We start from the raw sequence: 19311 nt of genomic DNA, 5'->3' as shown, positions 1-19311 counted from the left end.
GTGCTCCTTCCCTCCCCTCGCCGGCCGGGGCGTCCTGACTGAAGGGCCTCCGGGGGAGGCCGCGCACACACGCCTCGCCGTCCTCCTCTCCGTCCACGGGGAGGGGGCGGCAGGGTCCGGCGCGGGATCGCAGGAGGCCGGTGGTCCCCGCGGAGGATGGGGAGGGGGTAGAGGAAGGGACCTCCGGAGAGGGGGTTGGTGGCAAAAACTGCCCTGTCGCAGCCTGGTAGTCGCCAGCGAGGAGAAACCAGTGCCTGGGTGCGAGGCAGAGCAGTGGGGCAGGCCTGCTCTCAAAAAAACGGAGCCGGAGATGTGTTTTCCAAGTCTGTGCCGGTCAGCGTGGTGTCTGGGAAGGGACAGGCGGGGAGCTGCCTCTGCCAGGGATGGCAATATGGAAGTCGAGTTGCACACCGATAAGGGTAGATCAATACAAATGTGTTAGTGGGGGAGAGGTTGTCTGGTAAACATAATGGAGCCCGCAGCTGGGCGTGGGGGGGCGGCTTTTTGCGGATGAGCTCCAAGATCTGGCTTGTCAGCTCGGAGGAGGCAAGCACAAACTGGACGGCCAGTTACATAGGCTGTTGGGTTTCACTCTGGAAACCTTTGACCCTGTAAATGGTGAAGGCCTCTGCAGGTTTGTGCTGGACACATCGTTTTGATAATAATCTTATCTGTAGGCTAGAAATGAGTGTGTTGGCTCTTTCTTAAAATCAGAGTAGGGAAAATAATTTCCCAGTGGAGTAGGGGAAGTCTATGAATTTAATCACAACACCCTGTGAGTAACGCTAAAGCCAACACGTCATAATTTTGGAAGGAGGCTAGAGAAGTCCTGTAAAGTCTTCACGTAACTACCACAAAAGAAGTCTTCAAAACACTGTGGAATGGGCCAATTATAAAGAACTTAGCACATAAAATAAATTGCCTCTGACACAAGAGGCAAGTTTACAGCAGCAGACAACTCGTGACTGTTCATAGATGACACCACAGTAAATAAGCTATTTTTAGTGTAAAAGGGGGAGGGCTACAGGTTCATGAGTTTGTTTATTTTATTTTAAGGAGCCAGTCTTTTAATGTATGGTGAAAAAGAAAAAGTTAGGCCTGTTGCAGATGTAGTAGCTCTCTGTACTCTTTCATGGGGTGGGGAGGGAGGGGGGCAGGGAATAGCAGCCAGTAGCTAACAGCTTTCTAGTCTGTATCTTCCTTCATGAAGCTTATCTTCTGTGCAGGGATGGCTGTTTGTGGTGGCTGGTAAGTCACGTACTTTATGGTACTTCAGCGAAGCTTTCAAGCTCATTCACAGCTTGCTTTAGATATAGGTAGCTGTTCACATGTCTCAGGCAACTGAGATAGTCTTTTTTGGACAAGCATCTGGTCATAGTATTCTTACTGTATTAAAGTCACTTTTAAATATGGTTAACTGTTATCATAGCAGGCGGTATATTTGTGAGGGTAAAACTGGTCGGGTTTTTTTACACTGTATCTCTCCTGCAGCCAGACTGTTGATCTTCTCATGCAAGAGTCAGGATGTCGTTTAGAACATCCTTCTGCTACCAAATTCCGCAATCATGTCATGGAAGGAGAATGGGATAAGGTAACGTAGGGCTTATAGGACTGTATTAACCACTGTTTATAGTATCTGTGAGAGAATTCAAAATCCACCTTCCTTATATACTTTTTTTTTCTTATGCCGATTTCTGCAGGCTGAGAACGACCTGAATGAACTTAAGGCCTTAGTGCATTCTCCGCATGCAATTGTGGTAAGAGGCACACTTGAACTCTTTCAGAGCTGTATAGTTGGACTAATTGTAGTGGTGTAATCTTTCACTATGGAGTTGGTTGTCTGTAGTTCTTTACTTTTTTGTTTACTTTAAGCAGCTTGCATGCTATCTCAAACATCATACTAATCTGAACTTTTAAAATTCTTTTTTAGAACGTGAGATAGGAAGTCCAAAAGTATTGAGGCTAACATTTGGTGTACTGAATGTTTAAACTTTGTTAAACATACTTAACTGATAAAATATAAATCCTGTAACGGTCTTAAAATAGGTCAGTTTCTGTAGAAACTGCCTATATTGAATACTAATTTCAAACTTGAAATACTTCTCACAATCTCTGTATTTATGGGAGTCAGGTCTTCTTGAGGGAAGAGAAGTTTAGAAATAAAATGCAGCAATACTAATGTGGAGTTGACATTGTAATAGCACATTACAAGAATATAGAGGCTGCTATAGACCGTGAACAATACTGTTGCTTTTCCAGATGGCTTCTAAAGAGCAAATGCATTTGTATTGCTGTTTGGGATTTTATTTAGAGCTTTTTCTCTCTGGCTGGCTTTTTTCTTTTTTTTTAAAGATGAATCTAGAAATAAAAGGTTGGTAGATCCCATGACTTGACAATTGCACTATGTGGTCTTATGATTTCAGTTACTTTGAGGAAAGTGTTTCTTGGTTTGATATTTCGATCTCGAGATGAAAATCATTACTTAGCTCTTCAAGTGGCTTGTTCTGCTGTGTTTAAACGTTTATTTTAACGAAATGAAGTTATAACAACTATGGTCACTTAGGAAGAAAACAGTAGCAAGGCTTTTTGAAGTGTCTGTGACTGTAAACAATGAAGAATCAGCTGATGGCTGCTTAGCTCCACTTCTAGCTGATTCATTTGTTGTCAAGACAATTTCCTGTCTGGTGGGGGAGGGAGAGAAAGAGAGAACAGGAAGTGAAGTAGGAAAACCAGATGTTTAACAAAACATCAGGGGGGACTTGAGAGAAGTTTACATTCTGTTCTATTAACTTGGTCAAAGCTTAGCACCTCTTAATTAGGCTAGTAGCTCACTTTCTCTTCTCTCAAAGACTTGACATACATAAGATTTACTGTTCAAACCGTGTAGAATATTGCATGCAGCTTTCAATAGTTTGTGGAGACTGAAAGTGTGAAACCACTGTCTGTGAATATGAATGGTCATTTGAAGCAGATTTTTTCATGTTTCTAACTTCTAAAGTTACCAAGTTTCTCTGTAGTATTAAAGTGTTTTACATGTCTGAGAGTCAAGAGGTTTAACTGGGTATCAGCATTGTACTTTCTGGAGAACTTAAATTAAGGAAAAAGGGGACACTTCGCTTCTGTTGTTTTGGAGGGCTCAGGACTCTGAAAGCATGCTCTTCTTAAATATTGATGTCTAACTGCTTGAATAAAACTTGGTGCATGAAAAATACTTGGTTTAGACTGAACTTTACCTGGACCAAATATTAACTATTTTCTTTTTAAAGTTGTTTGCCTTTTTATATAAAAACTTCATATAATTTAAAACAGATAGCACTAGTAAATATCTTACGTGTGTGTGTTTGTAAGACAGTGCTAATTTGCAAGGATAAGTTGAGCTTGTGCATGCTCCATCACATGCGCCCTGTCTCCATCCCCAACTGGCTTTTTTGTTGATGGGTTGAGATGATGGGTGGGTATTAGTGTAGTCAGCACCTGGAAAACTAGTGAAAGATCATTACAGGTAAGGAGGGATGCTTAATGCTGTGTAGCTAATCCCCGACTGCAACAAAGCCAGAGCTAATGGAGATGATAAATGTCTTGATTAGGGAAAGCCCAGACAAGATGCTGCTGCAGGTAACTCTTCAAAAACAGGCAATTAGAATTTGGGTTTCCTGACTCTTGACTTGTGACTCATACTGTATGACTAGATGTTTCAAAAATGTGTGCGTACAAGAAGAATGGGTACCTAAAAGTTTAGATGACACAGAGTATTTAACAAAGTGTGTGGGTGTTGGTGGTTTGTTTTTGTTTTGTAGTTTGTTGGGTTTTTTTCCTTATAGTTAATATGACCTGGACAAAATAACCAGGATACATAGCTGCTTTTGAAATGCTTGGTCAGTGAAGAGGATACATCTGTATTTTGAAAATTCTGTTCCTCTTTTAATTTCCTTATTTCTGCAAAGTGCTGTAAGTTCTACAGGTGAAAACACTAAACATGAAGTGGCCGATCTCCGTTTGTAAACTTTTGATGCTGTGCATTGATATGTTGCGGAGGGGGGATGACAGTTTGCTATCTCTGTTTGTGTCAACACAACTGAGTGCTACGTAGTGTGTGATTATTCATGTTTACTTTTTCAGCATATAAGATACAGCTGTCTTGAGACAATCTGTAGGAAAACTTTATAGTTGATTCAAGCATGTTATTTTTCTTTGAGTAACACTTAGAAAGTATCAGCTTCAAGCCAGCCTGAAGTTTTGTTTGCTTTAGGGCTACTCAAACATATTATGACATCTATCTTGGGTAACTAATTGAACCTAGGAAGAAATCTGGAGGTTATTTGTCTGTAGTCATCTAGAATATACTTTCAAATTGCCCTCTTTGCTTTTTATTTTCTTTTACTTAAATGAGGCTTTCCCTCAGTTCTGGAGGTATACAGCCTGCAGCAGGCAGTACAACAAAAAAAGTGATACATATCTTGTCAGTTTGCTCAAAGTGCTCCACCTGCCTGTATGATGTCCCTCTTGCTACCAGCGATATGGGCAGTTCCCTATTGGAATGAATTGCTCTTTAAGTGACAGGATTTGGTGTGGTTGAAGCCTTGTTAAATTCTATAGGCTAGAATATTTTCTGCTCTTTACATATCAGATCTTACATTTAAGTTTTGGATGCTTTTTAAGTGCTTTTATCAGTGTTTTACAAGACTATCAAAGTAATAAAGACTACGAAGTAATGAAAATTGGGGTCTTAGTTCTGCAGGCTGTAAGCAGTTAGCTACTGCATTGAGTTTGTCTTGAAACATCAGCTGATAATTTCAGCCTGTCTTTTAATTTGTCTTCATTTCAAAGAAGAGTTGTTTCAGCGGTGTTTGCTTATTTATTTTGAACTTTTACTACAGTATAAAACTGTGGTGGAGCCTGTTAAGATATGCAGGTCAAAAATAACAGCAAACTCTAAACCTAAAATTAGGTTGTTAGGCATTTTACTCTTTCAGCTTCTGAAGATTTGATGCTGTAACCAGTGATAAAAATGGCCTGATTTCTTGACTGGTTGGGTGCTTGTCCTATTATTTTCACAGTTGTGTTGCTGAGGCTTTCACCTTTGGTTTCTTAGTGCTGGTGAATCGTAGTGCATGCAAAACTTACTCTGCAAGGGACTTTGCTGCTAACAATTAGGACAATGAAGGAATAAAGTACTAAACATTCGTGTCAGTAGTCGAAGGCTGTAGTTTGAAGAAAGCAAAATGCTAATAGTACATACATTAAAACAAACAAATAAATCCTCTAAATCTATTAACTCTGTTGTTTCTAGAAGCTGTTATTTAAGTGTAAGTTGAACCTCTGATCACCCTGGGGTAAACTAAGACAAAGTAGTGCACTTTATCCTCATCCTCTCTACAGAATTAAAAGACAGGATGAGATAGTGATAACTGAACAAAGCCAGCCAGACAGCAGTGCTGAAACTGCTGTATTGGACTTTCCATGGGTCCTGCAGGGTGAAGAATCTTTGCTATAAGCTAAGCAATGGTGGTGTCTGGATTTAAATTGTTCAACAGTGAAGAGTGTAATGATGTTGAATTTCCATTGCAAACACTGAGATGATAACAAATCCAAAGCACTTCTATTACGTTGTACATGGTATAATTTGGATATAGTAGTTTTTATTTCCTTTCTTTGGAAGGCAGCTAAAAAATATGGAGAGTGAGTAAGCTATTCTTGTGGGTGCATTGCATCAGGTTAGTTTTATACTCATTCTGTTGTACTTAAAATAGCGGGGTTTGCGCTTTTATTTTACAGTTGCCAATATTATAAAGAGTTCTCTTTCCTTCTGGAAGAGGTTGTTTGGGCTCTAAAAGAGATGATGTACTCAAAATGGTCTTGTCTACCATGAGAAGGTGGTATTGGAAGTAGTCAGCAGTACTATTAGTAGGGCGTATAAGTAGTTGAGAGAAAATAAAGATAAAATTCAGTTGTTCAGGGAAATCTGTTTGTCAGCACAGTTAATAGTTGTACAAAAATGAGTAGTAGGAGGCCATGAGTGTCCTGATACAAAAAATGACTTGAAATATGATGTCACTGGAGTGTGACTTTTGCCTTAAGGAGGCTGTATTCGTACCACTATTTGAGTATGCTGTAGGGCAAGTTTTGGAGCAGTTACCAAAATAGCTTGGAAAATCAATTTAATTTCCCTGTCAACACTTTACTCTAGTCCCTGCTTTTTGCTGTAGATACGTTACAATTTGAAACTGCTTATCTTTTATTCTAATTCTAAATGTTAACAGTAGACTCTTGCATGAAGTGTACAGTACTGTGTTGTTCTGGAGGCTTTTTTATTCCTAATACGCCAAATTCACACATGGCGGTAATGACCTTTTTTGTCTTTTTTTTTTTAAATTACACTTTCTAACCCCAAAACTGAAGCTATAGCTCTTTGGGTAACCTGGCAACAGCATTCTGCATGGTAGTGTTCCTGTAATGCTTTCGTGCAATCGTTGTGACTGGCGTTACAAAAACTGTTTCGGTTTGATGTTGGTTTTTTTTAGGATTTTCTGCTCATTTTACTTTTTTCCCTAAAGAAATAAAATTAACATGCCAAATCCTAAAAGTAGAGAGGGAGAAAGGGTAATTAGATACAGATAAGATTATCACATTTAAGGGAAAGATTATGTAAATTTAGTAAATATTATATGCAGTGAATGGAGAAGGAAGAGGTGGAGGGATTATAGTTTTTATTACAGATTAGAAGTATCAGACTATTTTTTTTAAAACTGGTGATGATCATCAGTGTGAGGTGACCAAGAGGAGTGAAATATGGTATGTGACTACTACCTGAGCATCTCATGCATCCTTGTGAGCACATGCATAGCTGGGAGAGGAGACTCTTATCCCTCCTGCTGCTAGTGTATAAGCAAACAGCGTGGAGTCTGCTGACCTACTGCATGGAACCAACCACTGAGGTTGTAAATAATTGGGATATCTTTCTTTTGGTTTTCTACGTGTCAGGACACCAAAAAATATTCTCTCTCCTGGAAGAACTGTACAGTGATGCTCTAACAATTCCAAACTCGAATAAACTAAAGAGCTGGATAGTGAATGTAATATGGGTTTGCTTGTCGTGTACAGGACAATAGAGTACTACAGACATGTTTGAACATAAATCATCTTTACTATGTAATGCTTTATGCTTCAGAAAGCTATGGGGTAAGTTAACATCACTGTATGTGGAAACTTGCTTCTTTTGAAGAACTGAACATCTCTGGAAGCTAAAACTGCTTTATGTTTTAACTTTGGATTTTACATATAATAAGCCTTAAACTTTAATGTTAGCTTTAGTAGGTCAGGAACATCTTAAAATTCCCAATTGTCCTTCTACTTAAGAAGGCTAGGAGTGTGTGTGAAACTGAGTAAACATTGACCAAATATGAGCATGAAAATAGTGAGATGCCTGAGGTATGGCAAAGCAAAATAAACTGGTGGTTTACTCATTAGAAAAGCAAATGTAATTTGCTGCACTTAATCTTCATTCTGTTTCTCACCGATATGTCTAAGAACATACATTTTCCTCTTTAATGTGGTGAGTCTTCTGGACCAGAAATGACTTTTCTCTCTGATAACTGCTAGCAGTGAAGAGGATAAGCAAACACAGAATAGTTGGTTTAATCCAGAAACAACCAAACTGTGTTTCTACTAAATTGGTATTAGAAATTTCTAGGACTTCAGGTTTTTGCATATGGTAAACGAATGCCTGATTTTTCTTTTTATCCACAGACATTTGTTGTTAGAATAGCAGGCTTAATTATTTTTTTAAAAGAAAACAATCAAAAACTGTACAAGATGAAAGGAACACTATGAAATAACAGTGATTAATTCTGAGAAGTAAAGTGATTTCTAAATATAGGAAACTGCTTTTTTTTTTTCTGTAATCCTGAAAAGAACACCTCTGGAAAATAACTTAACATGGAACTACAAAACAAAACCTCAGGCAGTGTCAGTTTGTTACTGCTATATGTTATGCAGCTGTGCAAACAATCCATGTCAGTCTCTGTGTAAGCACTATGAGAACTTGGTGAGTTGGCCTGTTGTGTTCTGTGCTGTCATGCAGTCTTAAATATGTGCTTAGCTGCTTTTGGGCAGCTAATTCCTAATGAAATTGTAAGACTGGGAAGCCTCTGTAATTCAGGATTTGAAGAGTGGTGACTGAAAAGGGAGTGAGTATGAAAATCAGACAAGTTGAAGGGGGGAATCTGAGAAATGAGGTAGGAAGGTACTTGGAGCTGCATAAGGCAGGAAGGAAATTCATGGATAAGTTAATTGCCGCAAATGTTGTTGAAAACTCAGCAAAAAGAAATTGAGTAATGAAACATTACATATAGCTGTATTTCTGAAGGGCATAGTAGAATGGTTTCTACTGTTCTGTTTAGGCTCAAACGTTTTCTGAAACTTCAGTCAACCTTTTTCCCCTGACTGCTGCTTTCTGTCATGTCAGAGGATGAAGTTTTTGCTGCTGCAGCAGAAGTACCTGGAATACCTGGAGGATGGCAAGGTCCTGGAGGCACTTCAGGTTCTACGCTGTGAACTCACGCCTCTGAAATATAATACAGAACGCATTCATGTCCTCAGTGGGTAAGTATTTGGACTTTGAGAGCTCTTTCAGTGGAATTTTCTAAGGAATTCTATAGCATTTGATAGTTGACATTGTAAAAACTCAAACTGTATTAAAGCTATTATCCTGTTGATTAATAAGCTGTAGTGAGATACGCTAAAATGGTGAGTAAAGAAGACTATTCAGTAGACAGTATTCTGTTTCAGATGCATGAAAACAACCTAATTATGGTTTACTTTTGTAGTACTAGAACCCAAATTAATGCATACGTATGTATGGTCATCTGATCTTGAGAATTATTAGCCTGTTATCTTGCAGTTGAATAAGTAGGTGAATATAGTCTAATTTGTTCTTAGATTAAAATAAGACATTTCCACCTTCTCTAAAACATGTTTGTGTTTTGTTTTCTTCTTCTATTGCGATTTATAGATGTTTGTTCTGAAGAAGATGCATGTTTGTGTGGAATAGTTCCCTGCCTTTTTTCCTATCAGTCTCAAGCTTAAGTCACCTGTTTTCCGGTTCATTAAGAATGTTATGATAGATAACATGCTTAAAAGTGAAAAGAATGATTCCAGAAAGACTTGGTCTGTTGGTGTGTGTGCGCTTTTTTAAACAGGTATCTGATGTGTAGCCATGCAGAAGACTTGCGTGCAAAAGCAGAGTGGGAAGGGAAAGGAACAGCTTCCAGATCTAAACTTTTGGACAAACTCCAGAGTAAGATGTTCTAGTGTTTAGCATTTATTCCCACCTCTGTAAATCCAGTACATCTTGCATAATGACATATCCCAGGGAGTTGTCTTTAACTGCATTTGCCAGTTGTTGTTTTTGTATTTCTTGGTTAATGGGGATGCCTTTAGGTGCCTTTATCCTTCTGTATCTAACCTTTTGCTGTCTCTGATAAACTATTTGTAATAGGCTCTTATTAGTTCTGCTGCATGCAGCAATAGTATAATTCGGTGATTAAATCTGCATTTGGGGAGGGGAGGGGCTGTTTTATAGATGCCAGCTATACTGAGAGGTTAAAACTAAGTGTGGCCTATAACCACTAGTGATACTAGTACTGGTTGGTAGTGATCTCAGACTTTGCTATGAATTATGGTTTCTTCTCTCTCTTGTGGCTTGCGTAATACTATGTATCAGAGTTGTAAAACCCATGGTATTCTTTATTTTGATAGTGTTAATAGAGAATTCCTTAAATGAATACAGCTGAGACTGTTGCTTTACAATTTTACAGATTTTGTTAAATACTAGGTTTTGAGTTAGCTTGTGTAAATGGTGCTTGTTGGCCAGGCCAACATATAACTACAAATACCTTGCATACAGCTCTGCTTTCCAGAAAGTTCATGCTTCTAATTCCAGATGTATAGCTGAAAATTTGACAAGCTGCATGCACTCTTTTCCTGTAGCTTTTAAGCTTTCCTTACTAATGTCTCTTCCAAAAACACTCAAATCAAAATATGCTCTTACTTGTAACTTGGTTTTGATATATTTTTGTTTTGTTTTTTCTTAATAACTCTTTAAAAGCATACCTACCCCCATCAGTGATGCTTCCTCCAAGGCGTTTACAGAACCTGCTACGTCAGGCTGTGGAACTACAACGGGACCGGTGCCTATATCATAATACGAAACTAGATAGTAATCTAGATTCTGTCTCGCTGCTAATAGATCATGTTTGTAGTAGGTAAGAAACCCTTGCAACTTTTAAGGTGGGCAATGATACCTTTTTGTCTTTAAAAGTAATGTAATTGTACTTACTATTAGAAGGAACATGAAAACTACTCTGAGTTAAGTTAACAGGTGTTGACTGGGAAAAGACAGTTCTCATCACATGAGTGGTGGGGGGGAGTAGAGAAGGTGTGTATAAGAGCCTTTGATAGCTGGATATGGGGTCAGACTGAAGCTTTAAAATTTTAATCACATGGGTATGAATAGAATATATTACTATGCTAGTCCTTAGCCACTTGTTTCTTGTCATTTTGGACAGCCAGTCTGTTTATTAGTCAACACGTGATTGCTGTGTTTTTTCACTGGATAATCACTAGTATGTTACTTATCCAGACTCTGTCTTCAAGGTTACTGGAATGCAGAAAGCCTACTGAAGCATACTTCATGAAGTGAACTTTCAGCTTCAACTTCTAATAGTGGACAGTGAGGTGCTTTTAGACACAAAGGTTAAAACAGTAAAAATGTGCAAAAGACACTTCTGTTTTACGTAATATATAATATGAGTGATATAAAGAACTATTTTCTCAGATTTGTAGGGTAGTAAGAATTGAACATCTTATACCTATGTATTAGCTCTTCAGACTATATCGATAGCTCTTTATATGCTGCTTCTGAATCTTGAAAATACCGTAGTCTAGCAAGAAGATGTTTGTTTTTAACAAATGACTGACTTGAGTGGGTTTTCCTCATCTGGCAGAACTCTAAGGAAAAAAAAAAAGTCAGTGTAGCTTTTATGGAAAACTGCTGTGCGTGGTGTAATAAGGGATTGAGGGCTAGGACCCCTAGAAAATAAGGGCTGTATGTGATAGCCTGTTATGTGAACAAACATATAAGAGTAACACTTGGGCTTACAGGGGAATTCTTTTCATGTTAAGGTTAGCTCATTTGAGGAAGTTAATTAAGTACTGATAAACTTGCTTATAGAAACTTTCTGAACTCAGCTGCTTTGACTTTGTTCTTGGGTTACTTGGAATCTTTTTTTTAAAGATGCGGGAGTCCATAGTACTTCACTGTAACCATCTTAAGGTTTTAAAATTAGTATCTTTGGCACTTAATGTATTCAGGTAACTTTTAGACTGTTGTCTAGCTTGCAGTTTTGCTACATCACATTGTTTTAGCAGTTCTGTGTGTGTATGTGTGGACATTTGACTTTTTCCCCATTTTAAGAGCTATTGGAAATGATCAGATACTGGAATTGTGGCTTCGCTACTTTCAGCAGTGAGTCTTAAAATCAGACTAATGGAAAGAGATTTAATTTTAGTCTTTACACAAGTCCATAAATAACATTGGGTGTTCTGTAGGGGGTTTGATGTGATTAATCAAACCCCAGAGAGCATTCAAGCCAACTGTAAAGAGCATGGTTTACTGAAGTTGGACTAGGTAGAGCCGGATATAAAAGATACTATATACAAGAAATCTGGACTTGAATTTCGCTCATCCAAATCTATTTGCGGACATAAAGTTTGGCCATAGTTAGTTTGGGCTTTTTTCACCTAATGAGGTACTTCCTAGGCTTGCATATTTGGTATGTATACATACATAGACAGCCATGACTACTTTTAATTAAAAGACAAAACAGACCACTTCAAAATGAAGGCTTCCATTCTGTCCTCAACTCAACCTATTGTACCTACCTGTTGCAGGGGTCTGAGATCAGTTTGTGGTGCGCTGTACGTGCTGCCATGCTTGGGCATAATGAGGTGAGTTAAAGACAGTGGAAGCCAAATTTTGATTAAACTGACAGAAGTAACAGTAGTCTAAAAGCTTAGACAATTTAAGTTTTGTACTACTTAAATGATAGAACACTGACAACTTTCCCTTTTTTAGTTGGAACTAATCTGTTTTGGACTTCTGGCAATATTTTGATCAAGCATGCTTGAATTGCACTAATAGGTAAAATGTTTAACTAAAACTTAATTACTTGATAAGAGTGGGAGATAAGAGGGAGACACTGCTGGGAGTGAAGATGAGGGATTTCATCTTACTGTGTCTGAGATTTTGATAATAGAGAATTGATGCTCTTGGTTTTGAGAGCCTTCAGACCAGTTGGGTGTTCCATTTGTTGGCTTATTTTTTTCCTCCCAGAATTCTTTTGTCTTGCTTTCACATAAATAAACTTTAGTCTGGGTTTACAAACAAACAGTGAAGCCCAAACGAGAGGTGAATGCTGCTGCTTTCTAGGTACTAGCTTAATGTAGCATTTCTGAAAAAGAACCATTGTGAAAGTTGAGAAATAAATCTTCCACTGTAAGTACAGGGAGTAAAAAAAGTAGCTGATTAGTGTTTTATTTAGAATTTTGACCTTCGGCAAATACAACAACACATAACTTTCTAAGATACTTTATTTCAGTATGTGAACAACGTGATTCAAGTGTATTTTGCTGAACAGAACAATTTGTAATGAAACACTTAAAAAAAAAAAACAAACAAAAACAACCAAGAAAAACCTTTGAGCTACAATAATAGCTAGTTACAAAAACCAGAAACTGTTAAGACAACTGATTTTGGTTTCTTGTTTTGAGATTGCTGCTGTTTTCTTCTGCAGAAGGGTTATTTAATGTATGCTTTGCTATCTGTGGAGTCAAGCTTGCTGGATTGTATGTTTCATTAGTTAAGTGAAAAGAACTTTTTGTGGGAGCGCTCTGAGCTGACTGGGTTGTGAACAGTATAATTCAATATTGGGATGTATCTGCAGCAGCTGTATCAACTGTGCCTGTTACCCTTTTTAGGAGCCTATGGACCACCTTACTGTAGAAGTTATGTACTCCAGCATTATAGTGCTTGCTTTTCGTGTCTATGAAACCTTGGCTGCTTTTCTTAAGCTTTAAAATGCAAGAGCTATTGTTCTATAGAGCATTTTTTTAAAACGAAATATGCTGAAAAGGCTTTCCTAGGACACAGTGTGCCCGCCTTGCACTTTGTATGAGTTATGGATAAAGACTCTTTCACCTTCTGGAGCAATTTGCTACTCTGAGGAAAAACATAAACTTGTTAAAATATGGCTAAATAATAATGAAACGCTTCCTGTAGATGCACATATCTGTTTAAGGGCTTGCCTACTTCCCTCGAGACTTCAAGGAAAACAAAGTCTTCTTTCATGGGTGGGGCTTTTTACCTTGGGCTCAGTGTTGTTCCAGTGGCAACTAGACAGCTCCTGGTCAGCTTAAAGCAGGAGCAGAACAGACTTGTGTTTCTCTGTAAACGAGTAAGTAGATGTACTCAAGGAAACCAACTACAGATATGTATATGTACGTTTTGTTTGTCCTCCTCTACCATAAGACAGGAAATGAGGGTCAGTATGGTTGTTTAGTGCTACTTGGTGGTCTTTTGAGCATGGACTAGGAAGTATCTTCTAGTAAAAGAAAATAGCCTGAGAGAGTATAGACACTGTATTAAGCAGAACTTTTTCTAGCTTCTGCTAAGGAGTTTTGCTGCCCTATTGCACTGGGCACCATAAAAACTCAACATAAAACTAAACCATTTCAGGATCCCTGCAGTTCAAGAAAAAATGTCTGTGGTTAGAGACTACCTGTTAGTACATCTGAATAATGAACTTGTAGTTACTGCGGTATTACCTATAAAAGCATTCATCTGCTGTAAAAGCCTACAATTATTTTATCTTGGCTTTCAAATTCTTATACAGTAGGCAAGCTGTAAATAAAATAAAACTTGTCTCCAATTCTTAACTAACTTAATATTTTGACTGTTAGCTTTTCCTCAGTGTGTAACTAGAATATTAAATATTAGGTCTAGAAGAATGTTTGACTCTTCTTCAGCAGTTTATCCTGTAATATTTTGATAAAGACAATATTTTACAAAATAATGTAGATTTTTGTGAGGGAAAACAGTTCAAGTTGAAAGTTCATAATGGTATCATGTTAGTTATGCTTAGATATTGTATGTGGTGCTCTGCAAAGAAAGTGAAAAATGACACAAAACGAAGGCCAAGAAACATCTAACTTACTATAAGATCAAGAAAAAGAAATACGACTATTCTTTTACTCAACTTTTATGTAGGAATCACTTCTAAAGAGGTGGCAAGATATAGCTAAGTGAGTTAGATACTTGCAAAAACCTCACATGTAAATAAAACATTGCGTGTGGGGTTCGAAGAGGTTTGGACTCCAGTATTTTTTACACATCATACAAGTGCATAGTAATAAGCTGTTACACCCCAAATGAGGTCAATTTCATTCCAAGCTATATGAAAGCATGACAAATTATGTCAGTGGAATAAGAATAGTTTTATGTTTTTACGATTAGTTATGGTCACTTGGTGGTGTGAGCTTTTTACCAGATAAGACACTTCATTCTGTACTTACTTGAAGCAGCTGTTAATAGAGGAATTTTCTAAGTTGTCTGGTCTTGCGTTTAAATAAGTTTTTACTGGCTTGATTTTAAAAAGAAAAATCTCTTACTGCTTTCCTATTAATCTGCAAATACATGCCTTTCTTTTCCCAGGAAACAGTTCCCATGCTATACACAGCAGATACTAACGGAGCACTGTAATGAAGTGTGGTTCTGTAAATTCTCCAATGATGGCACTAAACTAGCAACAGGATCTAAGGACACAACTGTTATTATATGGCAAGTTGATCCAGTAAGTGTGCAATGTGTTCGAATGTGTATGATTTGTCTTTCCCTTCCCCCTCCACTTTTCTTTTGCTAGAATGGTTTGATTTTTGTAGGACAGGCTAACATGCACTGTAGCCTGCCAACTAGGGTATTTCTCTGGGATGTAAAAGACTGAAGATCACAGTCGGTGTAAGTTAGTGAAGGAGGACACCTGAAAAGCTGATGCCTGAGCGTAAGGCTTGAACTGTTGGCTGCTTTGGGGCAGGAACTTTGCGTGCCCCTAACCAGTACTGCGGGGTGGAGCCTGCTGGTGCCCTACAGGGGAGCTTCTCAGCCTGAAGGCCTTGAGAAGCATTGGATGAGAGTGGAAGGAGCATGGCAGTGAGGAACCTTTCTTACTAAGAGTACTTCTGATCTATGTATTAGACTAACCCCTTCCTGTTATCTTGTTACTGCTAGTACACATGTATTTAAATACTCTCTTCGTTTCACCATTTGTTACTTTATTTCTGAGTGATAAAAATGGTATGCGCTAAACTGAAGTTGTATCAGTATACCACTTCATGCTAGTTGCTGTTGTAAGATTTGCCTTGGCTTGAGATGAAGATCTAAACGCTTATCAGAACCTACTGACACATGGAAGTATACTCATCCATTTTCTTACTGGCTATGGTTTTAGGTTTTGATGCTAATATGTAGCACTGTTTCCTTTGTATGAAATATCCTATAGCTACAGGATTTGTCTTTCCTACCCATATCTATTCTTATGTAAATAAAAAGTTTGAGCAGTGAATCTAAGACTGTTTTAATTGACTCAGAAGTGATATGAAAGTATGTCCATGTATTTCATAACAATTGAAAACTGTGAATAAACTTGAACATATGCACACAATATTTGAAGTTAACACTTGTAAAACACTCTTGGAAATAAGATTCATACAGTTCTTTAACCACACAACTCCAAACTGGTATGCTAAGTGGAATATGAAAGGTTTTTACGGTTCCATACTGTCTTTCAGTAGGATTTGAGAGCTGAACTTAATCCTGTTCTTCTACTACAGGTTAGGAAGCCATATAATTTGGGTCCTTCTTGCTATTAAGAAGATGGGAGAACTTAAAACTCTGATCCATCTGTATAGTTATTATACAGCCTCTGAACTAACAGCAAGTGCTGTGGATTTTTCAGGCATAGAGCTGTTGTGGTTGGTTTGTTATTGGAATCGGTGTGTTCTGGCCCGAGAGATGCATAGCAGCATAAGCTGACTTCTGTAGTTTAGTTAGGAAATGATCTGTATTTTTTGTGGTGTGTTTGTTTTTTTTTTAACAGGCAGAGTAATTCTAAGTAATTTAAGGATCAAATGTTTTTGCTGTTGACTTGTCACTTGATTGTAAAGGCACATCTTCCTTTTATATTGATGGGTTTTAGTAACCAGTACCTTGATTAGCATGTTTTATAGTGAACTGTTAGGTAATATCTGGTTAATCAAGCCAAATAAATGTTTTGTGAGTGTTTTAGACTAACCCTTTTGGCCAAGGGTTACTAAAGGAACAAAATCTCTAATAGTTAGTAGGAAAACAGCTTTGCAGAGTTTTATCTTCTGTGTTTTGAATACTTTAAAAAAAATAATTTGAAACCCTTTCAGGGAGGTGGATGCCTAAATAACATTATGCCACGTAAGTCAAATGGTTCATTTTCATATTTGCCAGAGCATGCTTCTCACATTTCCCATAGCAGTTGACAATGTCTTTCGAACCACAAGTTTAATCAGGTTTTCAAGGCTTAGGTATTTAGAATTATTCTAATCATTTTTATATATATATATATAAAATAAAAACTACAGATAAACATCTATCCCAACTCTGGGTGAGTGATGGGAGAACACCATTTTAAATGAACAGTATTTCTTTTTCCACACACACTTCATGTGTGTGAGAATCCTTCGTTTCTCTCTTTCTTTTCTTCATCATCCCTCTTGAAGTGTAGTGGCACTGCTTCCATGTGTTTTCTTTGTTTCATACCATGAATTTCTTACTACTTTTGTAAGAGCCAGCTACATGCCTAAGCTGTCTTAATCCATGCTTCTATTTTCATTTGCTGATTTCAGAGTTCTTATACAGACTTGACAGCATTAAATAGTGTCTCGAGTGAACTAGGTTTGTGAATGGAATGGATTATTTGACTGTTACTAAGTGTGGCAGAATCTCTAGAGCACAAAGAATATGCACAGTAGGCGCATCACCTTGTCTGGCATGCATCTTGTTTGATAGAGCTCTCTCCTTTAACTTGTTCCTTACGGAAACCTTCTTTTTCTGCACGCTTTAAAAACTGTTGACAGGTTTTTGGCTTTTCAGCCAAGGAGCTCAACTACTGCAGACTTAAGTTGATACCTGAATAATTGTTTCTTCTATCTAATGAGAATCTGGGAAGCTGTATATGAGGGCTAGAAGTGCTGAGATTTCTTTTGGTGGTGGGTGGAAAGCAGATTGACTAAATTTGGGAACGTTTTCCTGAAATACCATTGACTGCTGTTTTAGAGCAAAACATGGTATAGCAGTTTTGCTGTATTTGGAGAAAAGTACGAGAGCAGTGTGAGAGATAGTAATGGCCACAAAGTCTTATCGTTAGAAGAGAAATATCCTATGTATCTTGTTCCTCATGAGTCTCCAATGTGATGTAGAAGTGACAGGCTACTTTGGTCTAAAAAGAAATACATCAGTAGCAGGCAAGCTCCAGAATGGGAGATGTGAGACATGACTCAGTTTCCTTGCAGATCAGTTAGCAGATCATTTAGCTACAGACACAGCATTGTCTAATGCAGAACAGGAATAATAATTAGAATAGAAAAGGGGCCTTGAGGAGATCCATTTGTTTGCTCCTCTTTCTCTGTGCTTCAAAGATCATTCTTAGCCTGCTTTTTTTTTTTTTTTGATGAATTTAGATTTTCTAGCCAGCAGAACCATTAAAGCTGTAGGCTGGCTGAGAGTCACCAAATCCTTCGCAGCTGATCCCAGGAAACAGTCCTTTGTGTCACTCCATTCCTCTGTTGACCATATTCTTTCTCTTCAGAATCAAGAGGTGCTCTGCTGATTAACACTAAAGCGAAAGAAAGAGAAGGGACAATTTGAGAAATCAAGCTAGATTTTCAAATGAGTCACTCTTTTTGAAGAGAAGTAGGAAGTATAAACATCCCCTATGCAGGAAAAAAAAGGAGGGAGGGCACGCAGGAAGGAAAATCCACTTGCCCTTTTCCAAGAGGCTTCACAAAAATTATTGTCAACAGTTTAAGAAACTCGGTTCTACCTTCTGCATATGTTGTTGTCAAGAGTCAGTGCTAATTCTGTATTGAAGCATGTTTCTGTATTTAGGAATCCAGTCTATGGTGGCTTCACAGTATCTAGCTGTACTATTTATTTTGATAAGCTGCTTGAAAGTCAAGTTCATCTGACAAGGCAACAGTAGAACAGTTGTAGCATAAAGGTGATACAAGATACTCTGCGTGAGCGAAGTGTGCTTCATTCGCTAGATCTGGCAGAAAAGATGCAACAGCTTGCTGTAGGCAATGCTTCTGAAATAAGAACACCTCTCAAGGAAGCTTTTAAAAATATCTTTCTGTAAAACTTCTTTCTTGAGCAGCACATGCAAGATACGCTCAAGTTTATAAAAACACTGGCATTTGGAGGTTTTCCCTTCTCAGCGTACATGAAGGTTTTGGTTCTCTGTTTAATCATAAAAAGGCTTCCAGTGTGTTTTTACTTTCAAGAAAGTAACTTAATTCTGTAAAATATAGATAATAGAACTTTTGTATTCCAGTAGATGTAGAGAGACTTGATGCTACAGAAATCTTTACTAAAGCAAGTGTAGTATAATGTACAACTCTATGCAATGGTGTTTTGTGAGTTCCACATTCAGAATCACAAAACATTAGAACAAAAATACCTACAAGTGTTCCTGTTTTGCACATTGAAACTTAGAAGCTTTCATTTTATAGTCCTACTCCGTAAAGTAGCAACTGCTTTTCCAGTAAGAACCTATTCATATGTCTTGTAAAATGTAGGTGCCAAGTTGCTTAAAGCAAACTTGCTGTATTTGGACACACTGTAGATGTGAAATCTAGTAGGAGTTCATTTGCGTTGTCTCAACAGAATCTCTCTTGTTTCAGGATACTCATCAGCTAAAACTACTCAAGACGTTAGAAGGTCATGCGTATGGTGTCTCTTATATTGCTTGGAGTCCAGATGACAACTACCTTGTTGCCTGTGGCCCAGATGATTGTTCTGAGCTTTGGCTCTGGAATGTACAAGTAAGTGGTGACTAAGAGTAAAAACCAAAACTTTGTGGTCAGCCCACTTCTTTTGTTTCAATATCTAAATACATTAAGTGTGAAAGAAATCATTTCTACAAACTTATTGTGCAAAGGTGTGAGTGTAAG

General features: G+C 37.9%; 1 protein-coding gene across 1 annotated transcript in view; it reads left to right on the top strand.

Moving 5' to 3' along the window:
- Nucleotides 1-1491: 1491 nt before the first annotated feature.
- Nucleotides 1492-19311, top strand: part of WDR26 (WD repeat domain 26) — a 27316-nt gene continuing 9496 nt past the window's right edge. Inside the window, exons 1-7 of the mRNA XM_009703742.1 lie at nt 1492-1591; nt 1701-1757; nt 8465-8601; nt 9198-9295; nt 10106-10262; nt 14768-14906; nt 19042-19182. Coding sequence (XP_009702044.1) covers nt 1511-1591; nt 1701-1757; nt 8465-8601; nt 9198-9295; nt 10106-10262; nt 14768-14906; nt 19042-19182 — 810 coding nt within the window. The 5' untranslated portion in view covers nt 1492-1510. The remainder of the gene's footprint in view (nt 1592-1700; nt 1758-8464; nt 8602-9197; nt 9296-10105; nt 10263-14767; nt 14907-19041; nt 19183-19311) is intronic.

Source organism: Cariama cristata, unplaced genomic scaffold (genome assembly GCF_000690535.1).
Source record: "Cariama cristata isolate BGI_N322 unplaced genomic scaffold, ASM69053v1 scaffold137, whole genome shotgun sequence".
NCBI lineage: Eukaryota > Metazoa > Chordata > Aves > Cariamiformes > Cariamidae > Cariama > Cariama cristata.
The sequence above is the reverse complement of the archived record's forward strand: the minus strand, read 5'-3'. Positions and strand labels throughout refer to the sequence as shown.